Source organism: Egretta garzetta, unplaced genomic scaffold (assembly GCF_000687185.1).
Source record: "Egretta garzetta isolate BGI_Z169 unplaced genomic scaffold, ASM68718v1 scaffold240, whole genome shotgun sequence".
In the NCBI taxonomy this organism is placed as follows: Eukaryota; Metazoa; Chordata; class Aves; order Pelecaniformes; family Ardeidae; genus Egretta; species Egretta garzetta.
Window position 1 is genome coordinate 801,017 of NW_009258480.1, and position 16,888 is coordinate 817,904.

Here is a 16,888-nt window from a genome sequence, read left to right on the forward strand (position 1 = left end):
TTTGGTTTTTTTTTTTTTGGTGTTGTCTCTGCCATTCTTGATTCACCTGGGCTTACTTATAATGTTTCTAACATACTTTTAAACCATTCACACTGAAGCTCTTCATTGCATTTCAATCTACTCTATAAGGCACATTTCACCTATGTGAGATACTTGTTCTTTTTCACCCCTGAAACCTGATTCTGTCCAGGTTTACATTTCTTTAAGAGACTATGGGTGAGTTGTTCATAGCAACGGGATCTCCAGTGCTAAGCCTGTGTCACACCGCTTTTCATACCCACATCTGTTGTCTTCACAGTATCCTGTGTCTCCATTTGTCAAGACCTTTGTTATTATTGCAGTGCCAGGCCTGTATTTCTCTGTACCACATCGCATTAGCAGTAAATAGCTCATTCTGCACATAATGGCTTCTTGTTGCTACTAAGGATATAAAGTTGTGACTGTATCATACAAAGATAAAGAAGGGCATAAAAATTAGTCATAGACACCTGATCATAAGAAAATTTCACATTACAGCTAAACCAAGTTTAAAAACAAAACAAAACAAAACAAAACTAAACTCCAGGCAGCTCCAGACACTTTCAGACAAAGGAAGCCTGGCAAACCTCTGCCCAGAGGTCTTGAAAACTCAATAGCCTCTTACTAGTAGTGGCAATACTGCATTACTGGGCTGCGAAACTACAGATACAACAAAGACTTAGTGAGTTGTGTTTTCATTCATTTAAAATATGACAGTAAAAATTAGTGAAGAGAAATAACCGACATTCCCTTAGTCTCTCAATCCTTTGTCATGAATTCTGGGGATGGAGAAGCTTGTTAGAGTATCTTCGTGTTCTCTCATAAACTGAAGTCTAAGAAAAACTTCATCATAGAGTAACTCATGAAAGTTAGAAATATCTTCTATTCTTATAAGGAATACAAGGATAATAATTTGTTATTATTTTTATGTTTATTCTACATAATTATTATATTATTTTGGTGAAAAAATGTATCTAGAGTACTATCCTATTCTATAGGATAAATCCTATAAATGGATGCAGCTTGATATTTAAGCATTTTCTTCTCAGATTGTTATTTCGCTTATTAGATAATAGCAAATATGTGGTCTTTAGTTCTTAGCAAAAGGAAAAGTTAGTGATGTTGATTTTTGGGAATATCCAAACCATAACTGACACTATGGAAAAAGCAGCTATGGAACAGAGATGATCAAGCAGTATACAAGGAAACCCTTTTTTTTCAAGATTGGATGCAAACACTGTTGCACGTAGAGCAGTTCTTCCCTAAAACCAGAGAGTACAGTGAACAAAGATATTTTGGCTGCTTCCCTAGCTCTCCCCACTAGTGCTTCTATTCAAGCTGTATAACAAAAAAATTGAACAATTTAGAATATCTCAAGACTGGGAATGTTATAAGACCATAGAAGGCTATATTGTAGCGCCACCTGGTGCCTCTGGCTCAAGAATATTGCAAATAGACTTCCCCAAATGTAATTTTAAAATTACTTTTTATGGTTTTGTTTTTAATAATTACATATTGCTTTTAAGATTTTGGGTTTTTTAGGAGTAGGGATGCTCATTGCTTTTTTTATTTATTCAGTATCTTGAATAGCATGGCAGTACTTCTAAAAACATCTTCACCACTTGAGTAACTATTGTATTTTTTGATGTTACTTTTGGGTCTTAAATATATAAAGGTTGCATTTCCCTAACAAGGATAATACAGGTGACAGCCAAAAGGAGGAAATAAGGAAAAAGGTTTCACTAGTAGATACCGGTTTGGATAGAAAAGTTGGTATTGGAACAACAGATTGCAATGTCAACAATGGTTTGTTTTGAGTTGTGTTTGTTTGCTGTGGGATTTTTTATTTGTTTGTTTTGTTGGTTTTTTTTTTAAATTGTGGAATGCTAACAACTCAACCTTTCCACTTACTTGGCAGCTTGAAATACACTGATACACAACTCACTGATACATTTCTATTACTAAAGAACTGTTTTGATGTTTAGGCAACCAAGCTTAAGTGAACCCATAAGGTAGGCAGAGATGCAGTGAAGATGGGCAGACAGTAGAAAAAATTTCTATGCATTTCTTGGTTCTGTCCTTCAGGTCAACAGTTTTCCTTCAATATATCTGTCCAGCAGATGACTCAGTTCATAAAGAACTAATCCAAAGTCGTGAATAGGCAGCTAAAGAAGAGAGAGAAGTTACAAAAAAATAAGAAAATATACCTCCTTCCTTTTTTCACTGTTAACCATTGAGTCCTGTAGGTCTAAAGAATTTATGGACAAGATTTTCAAGCCCTTTTACTGAATATACTGAATTCATTTTTTTAATCTATTGACTTTTTATTCCTCTAAAGAGATTATATACAATGACAAATTTAGTTTAGGTAATATCTTACTAAAAAGTACGTGAAAATTTCAGGATTGCAGTAATCTGATTAATTCAGCATTGCCTATATTTAAGTAGTGTTGAGCTAATATATGAAAGATAATCACATAATGAGAACTGTCAAACTCTGAAAAGAAGATACTTTTATTTCTAAAAGGATAATGTAGTACATAAGATGTTAATTGAAAATAAGTGAGGTAGTGTAACTAAGCAGTTAAAACCATACAATAACTACTTCTGGAGTTGCTATTGACTACTAGAGTTTGAATCTCTAACTTAGTTACAGTTTAGAATTAGACATCAGTATAAGTAAGAAACTAATCTCTTTACCTCATTGACTTCCATGATGTCCAGCTACTCCACATCACAAAATAATTGTATTTTTTCTCAAATATTTTATATTCAGGAAGATCACAGAGTCAACTTTGAAAGAATAAAGTGGAAAGAAAATTAAGTTCCTATTCAGATGTATTTTAAGAAATTACATTTAACGTTTAAGCTGGATTTGGGTTTGGTTGGATTTTTTTTTGGTGTGAGCAAGTGTGAAAGTGTCCTGGCTTTAAAGACAGCATTGAAGTACTGTCTTCTTTGAGAGCTAAAGTTTAAATAAGGCAGGTGTTCTTCCATACTTGTGAATAGACATTGCATCAATAAAGTCAGATTACTGAAATGAACAAATCTTTCATAACACCAGTATCTGATGTAAAGTAATATATCAGTGGTGGTTGTTCTTACTAAGCTCTTTACAACACAAAAAAGTACTTCTATTTGGTGCAACTTCTAAAATTTTTAGTGTTTTCCCATTTTGTGCTTAATCGTGAAAGTGATTTAGTGTATTTTCTTCAGAATCTTTTAAAAGTAATTACATAGTCCAGTGAGCACAGTAAAGAGAAAAAAAAAAAGGGAGACGAATTTTAAATCACATACTGTGTTGATGAGCTACTATCTGTAGTTCATGCGTTATTATTAAATTTCATTCTGATGAGAAGCTTGAGCTAAAATGGAATAGCACTATAAAGTTTCAAATGACTACTTGTAGTTGTCAAATGCTGCTTCCCAGGACTAAACTATTGTGAAAGAGTCCACATTTTACCTTTGAGCATAAATTTGAATTGTTATTCATTTAAACAAAATATTGAAAAAAAACCCAACCAAACCAGAACCATAAATGTGCTGTCACATACAGTTCAAAGTTTTCAACTCCTTGGTTAAACATGAATTGATAAATACATTAATACTGGTCACTGCAGAACAGTAGATGTGATCTATGCACCTTAATATTTGAGTTAACCACTTACTGAATGCAATAAACTACTCTCTGAATAATATACTTATAATCTAATTTCCCTGTTTTTGATGGAAACTGAGAATTATTTGCATTTTCATCAATGTGTTTGTGACTGGACATGCTGAACAAATTTTTCTATGTTACGTTTATGCAGAAACTGTAACTGACTAAAGAATTTTACTTTCCTTTTTATGCAACACATACCCATAATAAGAATAATAAAAAGTAATCTCAGAAGAATTGCTATTGTAAATTGTAATGTACTTGTGTTCCAGTTTCTGTTATCTGCATGGTATGAAGAACGATTCTTTTTTATCTCTTGCCATCAAAAGCCAAAATTAAAATATTATAGGAACATTATAATTTCTGAAGCATAAGACACTGTTCTTGACCAGGCCTTGACTGTTCTAAAGAAATATTTCTCATTACAATTTGTGAATTCATCCAGCATTCCACAAAGAGGGTCTAATTCAGCAAAGGTTCAGTAGAATCTATTATCCATTTCATCTCTCAGCTTTCTCTGGTTTGCTGCAAGATTGCTTAACTGGCACCTCCTTAGTCCAGAGCTAGGAAGCCACAGTAAGCTCGGTTTCCAAATTCAGTGCCTCAGTTGTTCTGGACCCAAAGCAACACACCAGAGAGACCATAGAACATGAGGTTTCAATTCTCTTCCACGGATGATGTCAGTCTGGGGAGAGAACAATTTCCATCAGAATGAAGCAAATTTTTTTTTTGTATCAAAATGCTCTGTGAAATTGATTTACTTTTGTCCTGGTTGCATCTGGGATAGAGTTAATTTTCTTCCTAGTAGATGTTATAGTGTTGTGTTTTGGATTTAGTACGAGAACAACGTTGATAACACCCTGATGTTTTAGCTACTGCTGAGCGGTGCTTGCACAGAGTCAAGGACTTTTCAGCTTCCCCTGCTCTGCCAGGTGCACAAGAAGCTGGGAGGGGGCACAGCCAGGACAGCTGAACCAAACTGTCCAAAGGGCTATTCCATAAAATATGACATCATGCTCAGTATATAAACTGGGTGGAGTTTGGCTGGAGGGCAGCAATCGCTGCTTGGGGACTGGCTGGGCATCGGTCAGCGGATGGTGAGCGAATGCATTGTGCATCACTTGTTTTGTATATTCTTTTATCATCATTATTTTTATTTCTTATTTTTATTCTTTTCTTCTGCTGTTTTATTAAACTGTCTTTATCTCAGCCCATGGGTTTTACTGTTTTTTCTGATTCTCCCCTCCCATTCCACTGGAGAGGGAGGGAGTGAGCAAGCATCTGTGTGGTGCTTAGTTGCCAGCTGGGGTTAAATCATGACAACTTTCTACAGAAAGAGCATCGTAATTTATCAAGCCTGTATTATGTGAAGGAATTTGCTAGCAAATTTGAAAAAAAACCAAACAAACCAACCACAACAGATATTTCCTCATAACAACATTACTGCGTTTTCTATTTTTCAACAGGTAGGAAATGTTGTTCAATTTCAGTGTGAAAAAGGACACCTTCTCCATGGCTCAACAACAAGAACTTGCCTTCCTGATCTAACATGGAGTGGAATTCAGCCAGAATGTATACGTATGTAAATGACAGATTTTTATTCTATCTTTTTTTTTAATATAGGCTATTTAGTTACAGTAATACTGTTATAAAGTTAACATAATTTATATTGTTTTATTAAAGTTAATACAAATTTGCATTACTAGCTTACAGCAGCTAGAAATGTGGGTTTTTTGGTGTGAATTTTTCTACAATAGTGTATAGAATTAAAAAAGAGGAAAGCCCTTCACAACCCTAACTTGTACTGAAGCATATAGTTACATTCAGTCCTAGTAAAGAGTTTGAGATGTTTCCCAACTAAGGAGCAAGGGTATTTTAAGAAGGGGGAAAAGGGGCTAGTAATTGGAAATTTTTGAGTCTAAAATGGAGAGAATCTTCTTACTTGGGTACAGGAGGTAGCATTTAATTTCATAGATCTTTTACACTGTGGTAAATAGTGCTAGTTTACTGAAGGTATAACATGATGGTTAATCTTGCTATTTTTTCAGCTAGCCAGCTGTATTTTTCTGGAAATAGGCTCACCTTATAAGATCTGACATTATAGAATCAGTTCAATATATGGAGAGCTTGTCCACAGAAGAAAACAATAGTGTTTCAGTTACAACTAGCATTGCCCCTAAGCAAACAGCAGATCAGTAGCTCAGTGCATTGAAAAGCTCTGCTCTTGGAGGTATGCAGGTTCTTAGATAACACAGGATTCTCAGATTCTGGTGTTTGTTAAAGATCTAAGACACTTTGCAGGAGATTAAGAATGGTAATTCACTTTTCTGCCTGATATTTAAAACTTGCCTCAACTACAATTTCTCCTTGACCTTTCATAGTATTTTCAAATGACCCATTTATTTACTGTTATTCAATGCTACACAGGTATCACAAGTCATGTAAGTCACGAGCCATGATTGTTTTTAACTGTGGTAATGTTTGCTGTTTGTGTTCGCATATGCAATTGCTTCTGGTCATGCAAGTACATTTAAGTTTGTTCTTGGTCCCTTGAAATTGAAAGGTGCATTTTCAAGAGTGCATTTACAGGCTCAGGACAGTAATTTATAGACGAGTATGTTATATTGATTGATTCTTTTTTCTTTATTATTACCTGTCAGAATCAGTAGAGATTATTATTTCAGAAATATTTTCACCATTTTGACTGAAGGATATTTTATTTTTTCTTTGTAGCTCACAGCTGTAAACAACCTGAAACACCAACTCATGCTAATGTTGCAGGAATGGATCTTCCCTCACTTGGTTATACATTGATTTACACTTGTCAGCCAGGCTTCTTCCTGGTGGGAGGATCAGAGCATAGAGCCTGTAGGTCTGATGGCACATGGACTGGGAAAGTTCCAGTTTGTGAAGGTAAGGTCTTCTGTTTCCCACTGCATCTCTCATTTATCCTATTTCAGTAATTTTCTTTACTTGCAGTCTAAAAAGATAAGGCAGAATGGCAAGGACAACAAGAGGGAGAACATCTAAGAGGATATCTCTAATCCTTTTTCAGTTGTGTTTAATGGGTCATATGCTTTCATGTACTTGTCTTTCGTTTGCATGCTCAGAAGTGTCAATTCCAGATATAATTCTGGAGGCCAAATATTGGGTAACACCTGGTTTTCGACTTCTGACTGAGTCAGGTGTGGACTACGTTCTCATAAGCTTAGCAGAGTAAGAATCCCAATGTTTTTGCATGTAGCTACTAACCTTAGACCAGAATAACTTTATGTACAGAGATTGTGTCAGCTGCAAGACAGCTATGACAGTTGCAATGCTACTATGATATAATAGCCATCATGGAAGTATGGTGGGATGACTCACACAACTGGAGTTCTGCAGTGGATACCTGTAAAAATTTCAGAAGGGGTAGGAAAGGATGGAGAGGTGGTGGGGTAGCCCTGTATGTTAGGAAGTGTTTTGACTGTCTAGAGATTGATGATGGTGATGATCGGGTTGAGTGTTTATGGGTAAAAATCAGGGGGAAGACCAACAAGGCAGGTATCATTTTGAGGGTCTGTTATAGACCACCCAACCTGGAAGAAGAGACAGATGAAATATTCTATAAGCAGCTGGGAGAAGTCTCACAATTCCTAGCCCTTGTTCCCATGGGGGACTTCAACTTACCGGATGTCTGCTGGAAATAAAACACAGCTGAGAGAAAACAGTCTAGGAGGTTCCTGGAGTGTGTGGAAGACAACTTCCTGACACAGTTGGTGAGTGAGCGCACTAGGGAAGGTGCCCTTCTGTACCTGTTGTTTACAAACAGAAGGACTTGTGAGTAACGTGGTGGCTGAAGGCCATCTTGGGCATAGCAATCACAAAATGATAGAGATTTCGATTCTTGGAGAAGTAAGAAGGGGGGTCAACAGAACTGCTACCTTGGACTTCTGGATGGTGGACTTAAGCCTGTTTAGGAGTCTGACTGACAGAGTCCCTTGGGAAGCAGTCCTGAAGGGCAAAAGAGACCAGGAATGCTGGACATTCTTCAAGAAGGAAATCTTAAAGGCATGGGAGCAGGCAGTCCCCATGTGCTGAAAGATGAGCTGGAAGGGGAGAAGACCAGCCTGGCTGAGCAGAGAACTTTGGCTGGAACTCAGGAAAAAAAAAGGAGAGTTTATGACCTTTGGAAGAAGGGACAGGCAACTCAGGAGGACTTCAAGGATGTCGTGAGGTTATGCAGTGAGGAAATTAGGTGGGCCAAAACTCAACTAGAACTTTATCAGACTACTGCTGTAAAAGGCAATAAAAAATGTTTCTATAAATACATTAGCAACAAAAGGAGTGATAAGGACAAGCTCCACCCCTGACTGGATGCAGACGGAAGCATAGTAACAAAGGATAAGGAAAAAGCTGAGGTACTTAATGCCTTCTTTGCCTCAGACTTCAATGGTAAAACCAATTATTCTCAGGGTACCCAGCCCCCTGAGCTAGAAGACAGGGACAGGGAGCAGAAAGAATCCCCCATAATTCAAGGGGAAATGTTTAGCACCTGTTGCACCAATTAGACATGGACAAGTCCATGGGGCTGTATGGGATACACTCAAGGATAATGAGAGAGCTGGCAAAGTGCTCACCAAACCACTTTCTATCATTTACCATCAGTCCTGGCTAACTGGGGAGGTCCCAGTTGATAACAGGTTAGCAAATGTAACACCCATCTACACAAAGGGCCAGACAGAGGATTTAGGGAACTACAGGCCTGTCAGTCTGACCTCGATGCCAGGGAAGGTTATGGAGCAGATCACCTTGAGTGCCATCACATGGCACATACAGGCCAACCAGGTGATCAGGCCCAGTTAGCATGGGTTTATCAAAGGCAGGTCCTGCTTGACTAACCCAATCTCCTTTTATAACCAGGTGACCCACTTAGTGGATGAGGGAAAGGCTGTTGTCTACCTAGACTTTAGTAAAGCCTTCTGGAGAAACTGGCTGCTCATGGCCTGGACAGGTGTACTCTTTGCTGTGTAAAGTTCATGCAGTTAATTTAACTCCAAAAAGAATGGAGATAAATCCAGTCAGTGGCCGGTCACGAGTGGTGTTTCCCAAGGCTCAATAATGGGGCAACTTCTGTTTAACACTTTTATCAATGATCTGGACAAGTGCACCCTCAATACGTTTGCAGATGACACCAAGTTGGGTGGGAGTGTTGATCTGCTTGAGGATAGCAAGATTTTACAGAGCGATCTGGACAGGCTGGATCAATGAGCTGAGGCCAACTGCATGAGACTCAACAAGGCTAAGTGCTGGGTTCTGCACTTGGGTCACAACAGCCCCATGCAACGTTACAGGCTTGGGAAGGAATGTCTGGAAAGCTGCCCAGCAGAAAAGGACCTGGGGATGCTGGTTGACAGCTGGCTGAATATGAGCCAGCAGTGTGCCCAGGTGGCCAAGAAGGCCAATGGCATCCTGGCTTGTATCAGGAATAATGTGGCCAGCAGGATTAGGGAAGTGATTGTCCCCCTGTACTTGGCACTGGTGAGGCCGCACCTCAAATACTGTGTCCAGTTTTGGGCCCCTCGCTACAAGAAAGACACTGAGGTGCTGGCATGTGTCCAGAGAAGAGTAATGAAGCTGGTGAGGGGTCTGGAGCACAAGTCTTATGAGGAGTGGCTGAGGGAAGTGGGGTTGTTTAACCTGGAGAAAAGGAGGCTCAGGGGAGACCTGTACTGCTCTCTACAACTACCTGAAAGGAGGTTGTAGTGAGGTGGGTGTCTGTCTCTTCTACCATGTAACAAGTGATAGGACGAGAGGAAATGGGCTCAGGTTGTACCAGGGAAGATTTAGATTGGATACTAGGAAAAAATTCTTCACATTGGAAGCATAGGAAGAGGCTACCCAGGGAAGTGGTAGAGTCTCCATCACTGGAGGTATTTTAAAAAAGTGTAGATGTGGGACTTGACAGTGTTAGGTTTACAGTTGTACTCGATCTCAAAGGTCTTTTCCAACTTAAATGATTCTATGATTCTATTCTAATATTGGAGAAGGATGCCTAAAGTCAAAGTAGATGTCTGAATTACTGCATGGAATTAATATATAGGGTTTAATATTACTTTATATTTGTATATAAGCAACAATATACTACTTGCAAACAAAATGTATCTACTTTTACCTTGATGATCCAACATTTTATTTTACTTCTAATTTTTACTACATACTTTTTCTTGGCAGGGAATGAAAAACCTTATGGCAAAATCATGGTGAGAATGGTGTTTTTTGTGTGAGATTAGAAACATCCTCATGTATAGCAACTGTCTGGAATTCTGTCTCATGGATCATTAAAACGCCTTTCAGATTACTGATACCTAATATTTCAGATATGGTTGTCTCCAGGGCTCTTACAGAGGCATTCAAAGGCTATATAACCAAACACTGCTACTTGGAAGCTAAATAAGAAATGAATATTTTGCATCACTAAAAAGCAGGTGTCCTGGCATTACATGCCAAGCAAGTGCTGGGGAAAAACAGAACAGAGCTTTGGGAAAGTATTAGAAAGCAAGCTGCCAGGAAGCTTATGACTTGTTCAGTACTCAGGAAGTGCTATGGCAGGCCAAATACGATTCACGGGCTGTATTTTGATCCAAGAATGTTCATCTGATGATATTGAAACAAGTAGTCTTAGCTGTCTAAGAGACTAAAAAACACTTAGGAGAATTTTTTTTAAAAGCATTAATTTATAACTCTGTCTACCTTGTCATATAACTTAGTTTCTCAATGTGCCAAGAAAATGTTACAGAAATGCAAGATTTCTAGGATCAGAGGTCTTTCTTCTTCATTTTTAGCAGTGGAGAAAGCTAAGAATGAGAAACATATTATAAATTATTAAGTCTAATTAGATAAAGTAAAATATCTCTTAAATATTTTCCATTTTACCTATTACAAAGGGATGAAACATCTCTCTATTATGGAAAAGAGAAGACCACCAGGTTAGGTTGTTCACATGTGATTGTGAACTTTACAAAAATAATTTGGAAATGGATGAAAAGGAATAGAATATTTAAAGTTGAGAGTTCCAAAAGAATCTGTAGGGTAATTAAACCAGAATTTGATCCTTCAAATACAAAATTACAATCTTGAAAGTCCTACTCAGCAAATATCTGGACCTAGAAAATTAAACTCAATAGAAAACTTGTTTCAGTTTGGGGTAGTATTTAGAATTTGTGTTTACATCCAATTTTGTATTTAAAATCTCAGTTCTGAACTTGACTAGAAGTGTATCCACCTTGACAAGGCTGATTGACTCAGCAGCTTTTTATACTAAAGCCCTTTGGAAAGTATGATCCAGATATTTCTAGCCTGAGCTTGATGTAGTCATAAAACATATGCTGTTGAAGCACGCTCTCCAGGTCAACCATTGTGGCTTTGTGCTCCTCCTCCACACCTGACCTTTTCCCATAACCCTGCTCAACTGATAACCACCTGGGGTGATCATGATAGATGCATCTGGTCGTGATGGGTGTATCCAGTGCAAACTGGATTCAGTGGAGACACACCATAAGAGCCATGGGCTACTGTGCAATGTGCCCAACTAAGCACAGTGAAGAAACCAAAATCTGTGGTTGGTATGCAAATAAGTCTATGAGTCAATCATCTTACCCCCATAAATAGTGAGCAGCCAAAGTGCCCTTTGAGCTCTCCTGCACAGCAGCAGGCTGCACACCAGGATGTCCCCTTGAGCAGGGATGCCTCTCAAGGTTACTCCTCGAGGCTGAGATTCATTGCTGCAACAGATTCTCAGTAAGTGGCTAACAGCATGCTAAACTTTGAAATCTTAGCTAAGTGATATAAAGGATTAATTGTGCATGCATAATCCTTTAGACATAAACTGTTGACCAAGTCTGGGACTAGGATTAGATCCAGCTGCACCTAGACTCCCCTCTGAGGAAGGAGTTTAGAAAGAAAGGGGATCTTTTCTGAACCTCATGACTCTATAGGAGGGTCTCCCTGACAGTTTTTTTTGATCCTGTCCTCTCTGCAGTAAATAACCAAGCGTACCTTGTCATTAAATCTTGTTAAAAGCACTGTTGCCTTTACCATTGAACCTTGTTAACTCACTGGTTTATATCAATAAACTATATCTTTGCTTCCCTCCCACTCCATCTGCAACAACCATGCTCAGTGAAGTTCAGTAGGTTTCTTTCAAAACAGAGAGGAAATAGAGATTGATCAATCAATAGTAGCAGGGCATGATAATTTTAGGTTGAATTCCAAACCTTGCCTTTGTTCCTTGTCACTTTTAATCTATATACCAAGAGCAAGCCTTCTGTATTAAGCTAAAATTTATTCTCAAGAAAAATAAACTCAGTGCTTCTTGATAAAGTTTCCTTTTTATGCAGAAAAATACTCCACTTAGGCAGAAGGAAGTTGCTTTTCTTGTCTGTCTATCAGAGAGAAAAGGCCTGAGTACAAAGCCAAAATCCAAAATCCAAAATATGGAAATAACTATTAGAGTAAAGAATGGAGCCTAGTGCTGCATGAGAGCATTCTACATCAGGAGAGAGAAATCTGTGTCTTCTTTATAGCCCAGTGAATACAAATTAGTTTCTGTAAAATAAAATAGATTCAGCTGCAAGAAACGACACTGTCCCGTTGTATTTAGTTCATTGTCTGCAGTGGTGGGAGAGTTCTTGCTCTAAGCAGAGAAGAAATTAAATTCTCCAACTTCCAGTGCTCAGATCACCTGAGCCGTTGGAGGTACTGTGGACAGCCTCATTTGTTTCTTTCCTTCTGTTGCCATTCTTTAAAGAAACAGTTACCTTCTCTCCCATTGTTAAGAGATTAAGCATGCATCTTTTGGTTTGCAGTCTTGAACACAGAATGTCTCACTCAGTACTCTTGAAGATAATTAAGTCCTGGAGGGGAACATGTCCTTGTTAAGTATCTCTTCACTGTTTGGTGTTATATTGCTTCTAGTCAAAGCACTATTGACGGTGCTGTTTTGCGTGAATCCCAACTGAAATGACATAACTTGCCTTAGATGACATATTAGAAGACATCTCTCATATTAGGTGCATAGTCAGGACTATGAATTCTGAAATGTGGATTCTGAAGTGAAAGCCTACACTGGGTATTGCAAATGTCATGGTAGCATCTAGGTGGCTGATTTAAAAGAAATTGCAGCAACGGAAGAAATCAGTGGACGTGAATTCCTGTGATACTAAGGCTTGATACAGACTGAAATCTCATTTGCATTTGAGTTTGACACATCATCTTATATCCTTTGTGACAAATAAATTCCACTATGGAAATTATTTTCCTAGTTTCTGATTTACTTTTTTGTTGTTCCTTCTTTCTAACAGCTGGTTCCAAAATATTAGTGAAGGACCCCAGACCAGCTTTGGGAACACCAAGTCCAAAACTAAGTGGTAAGTACTTTGAGGTATACATTGTTTTTAAAAATTTCTGTAGAAAGGACATTGAGGATCGATTTAGTGAGACTGCACTGAATGGCTTGAAATTAATAAAGGGTATTAGATTAAGCATTATATTAGCATAAACCCCCCAACATTAATTAAATTATTCACCAATATTTAAGTCCGTCTAGACTATATGGTATTATTTATATGCATATATGATTCCTGTTATGTGATGAAAGTTTTATTGCTTACACTGAAATCACTCTGTTCTGTGTAAGTTCCTATGCAATTTACCATCCAGAAACTATATTACTCGGCCAGAAATAATTTAAAGGAATGTTGTTTTACAATTTGTTTCACAGTCTTGCACTTCTTTTACATATTGTTAATTTAAATTGCTTTACCTAAATAATTCAGTTTTAGGCTTCAACTCAGCCTTCAAAAAAGCTAATTTTAGGCTAGAGAAGGTTACCTCCCTAACTCTGGCTAAAGTCAACTGCAGTTTTAAGTGACTTACTAAAGAAGACTACCTTTGAGTGTCCTGACTAGATCCAAGAGAAACCTTTCTCTGTCCACTCAAGAGACCTTTTGAAGAGAGAAGTCTCCTTAACTAAAATTAGCCTTTAACTATAACCCTATTAATTGTCTACCAGTACTGAATAAAGACTTTAAAGTAGTTCCTTAACATAGGGGGCACTTGGGGGCTTTTTTTTTTTTTTAACAGGTCGTGCACTACTTCAAAACTGTGTTTCTCAATGCTGTACTGCATGGCAGTCATATTATCAATCTTTTCATTCAGAAACTTCTTGTATAATCCCAATTAATTGCAAATAAAGTACACAAAGTTGAGTTTTCCTGAAAGTAGGGAAGTAAATTTCAGGCAGATCACAAATCAACAGCATCAAACTATTTGCACCATGCAGTTTCCATTCTTGCAGTTTTCAGGCCCAGTATCTAGGTGTTTTGTTTTTCTGTGTTTACTTGTCAGAAAATATATGCACAAATACACTTACATATACAAATTAAAAAATTAAGAAACCTCTTTTACCCTCCATGGGGAAGGTAACCTGTCTTTGTGACCCATAAAATAAATCATGAAGGGAGACTGTAGGGTATTCCAGTCTTGAATTTTGGTGTAACCTGAGAGAGAAAGGGACAAGTATTCTGTGTTTATCTGATATGAGATGCCAATGCACACACTAACACAGACCTTTAACTTCAGTGTGAGTGATTACAAATAATACGAAAGTGCTGATTTTAAATAGTGATTATTTGTTATAGGGCTAAGTTTGATACATTTCCTTTGGAAAGTGTAGTAAAACCATCCTGTGTCACCTTCAGTTTAATTGTTTAAATGGTATCTCATGTTAAGATTTTAAATATTTGCATGTCTCTGTTTTTACTGGATAGGTGACACCTTTTTTTTAACCATACTGTTGCTGGAATAACATAACTTAAATTAATAATCATACCGTTGGATAATGATAAATATTAAATGTAAAGGTATAAATCTAGCATATTTATTCTCCCTGCAGTTTATGATCTCTTTTTAATTTTAAATGAAGGGACTTTTTTTTTCTTCTGGTGAAGCTCATAATGTTTTTAAGAATTTGAAGACAGGACAAAACTTTCATAAATATTTCATTAGAAAAATTGACTAGGTAATAAACAAGATGGTTATAATATTTTTATGTCATTTATATATGTTTATAAAGATTCTGATATCTAAATCAATATTAATTTCAGTAAAAAATAATTCTAGCTGTATGTCCCTGCCTGTTTGTGATGGTATAGAAAAGATTCTATAGTGAGAGAATTTCAGTCTTTTGGGTACAATTGATAAATTAGATTTTGTGAAGTAGGTTTAATTCTAGGACTTGTCCATATTTCAGGAAGGGAGCAAATGAAGGTACAGTTGTGGTTGTGTTCTTCAGTACAAATAAATTTCTTTCATAAATGTTCATGCCAGGTTTCTGTGCTTTATATGTGAAGATTATGCCTAACAGACTTAAAAATAGAAAGGGTAGAGAAAATGTTAATATTTATCATATGTTTTGTTGAATGTTTGACTTCATAAATAGTAAATATTGCAAAATGTATTGAAACATGTTTGATGTCTGCATAGTTCCTGATGATGTGTTTGCCCAAAATTATATATGGAAAGGATCTTACAATTACAAAAGCAAGAAACAGCCCATGACTTTGACAGTCACCAGTTTCAATGCAACTTCAGGAAGAGTAAATGCCACACTTACAAACAGCAACATGGAATTGTTGCTATCAGGTATGGGATAAGAAAAACATTTTCCATTTAATCTTTTCTGCCTTATATACATTGGTTCCCTGTAACTTTATGCATAACACTTAAACTTTTAACATCTTCTGGAAACCTTTTTAGCTTATCACAGAAATTTACATTCTAGTTCAGTTCCTTTTCAAAGGTAGGGATTTTTCCACCTTTTCCATCTCTCCCTTTTTTTAATTCCCCATGTGTTTATTATATTTGGAGTTAATAGTCAATGAGGAGAGAAAGAATCATCCTAATTCTCATGTTTCTTCCTTAAATATTATAAATAAATTTAAATTACTGTTCCTTAGATTTTCTTACTTCTTAATTGTACTATTTCCCTAAAATAGCCTATTAATGACTAATAAGCATATGATAAGATTGATATGTGTTGACCGAGCAAGGCAGAGATACTTAATGAACATGGAAAGCAAAGAGAGATGACACTTGTTAGACTAGCTGACATAGTTGAAAAAAGTAGCTACCCTTCATGCTGTGGTTTCAGGAGAAGCCTTTGATTGTAATCACGGTTTATGATATTCCACAGTCCCTGCCAAACAGAGCGTTGTTTCTATGGTTATGTTGGCACATTATGTACAGTTCTCTATACTGTGCACCATCAGCAGAAACTACAGATATGGCTTGACAAACAAGCAAACGAAAATACCTTAAAATATTTGTGTTTATAGTGTTTGTTTGCTTTTCAAACTCTGTGAGTACCTTAATTGAGACATCTCAGCCACACAGACAATGGGTCTGTCACACCACAGGAGTGGCAGGCTATAGCACAGGGGCATGAATAAGCATAAAAGAAATATTTGAAATCAATTGTATTACTCAAAACTTAGTTTCCTGAAACTTCACGCTCTCTACAACACTTTTTGCAAGGACGGAAAAAGCATAAAAATTGCAGTTATGTATAGGCTGAGCACTGATGGTTTTAATCTTGTTAATCACTTAAGTACTCTTTTCTCTGAAGTATTTTAACATCACTCTTTATCCCAGACATGTTAGCAAGGACAGAAGTGACAGAACATTAACCTGTTGGGAAAAAAAAGGGCAGAGGGGGAAGTTCAGCCCATAAGTTTCTGAGAGGTATGGTCTACAGGAAGAATGTAATGGGACAAACAATCCATGTCTCTCTTGAGCTCTTACAGTATCTAGTAGAATAGTGGATTTTTGTCACTAGGTTTGTCTGCTGAAGGTATTCTGTAGGTGTCCTTTGAAAATTCACACTTGGGAGTCCGTAGAAGGACTGAATGTTTATAAAATAGTTTCTGACTGGTAACCATGTTTGTCTTGACTGTGTGAACTTATTCTATCATATGATTTTTGTTTAGTTTCAGCCATTTAATTTCTATGAGGGTATTAGGTGCAGTGGATGTAGTATTTCATATTTTTAGGATTAGTAAAAGTAAAAGCTGTGTTTTCTCACCCAAACAACCTCCTCCTGCAAATAAAAAGGTTCCCTCAATTGGACACAAAAGTGATTGCAAATGTCCATTTTCATTCTGCATACAGTCA

General features: G+C 37.1%; 1 protein-coding gene across 3 annotated transcripts in view; it reads left to right on the forward strand.

Moving 5' to 3' along the window:
- CSMD3 (CUB and Sushi multiple domains 3) overlaps positions 1-16,888 on the forward strand; it is a 699,407-nt gene that overhangs the window by 671,131 nt on the left and 11,388 nt on the right. For all 3 annotated transcript variants that reach the window (XM_009643918.2, XM_009643926.2, XM_035899525.1), the window contains 4 exons: positions 5,146-5,257; positions 6,413-6,592; positions 13,021-13,086; positions 15,203-15,361. In XM_009643918.2, coding sequence (XP_009642213.1) covers positions 5,146-5,257; positions 6,413-6,592; positions 13,021-13,086; positions 15,203-15,361 — 517 coding nt within the window. The remainder of the gene's footprint in view (positions 1-5,145; positions 5,258-6,412; positions 6,593-13,020; positions 13,087-15,202; positions 15,362-16,888) is intronic.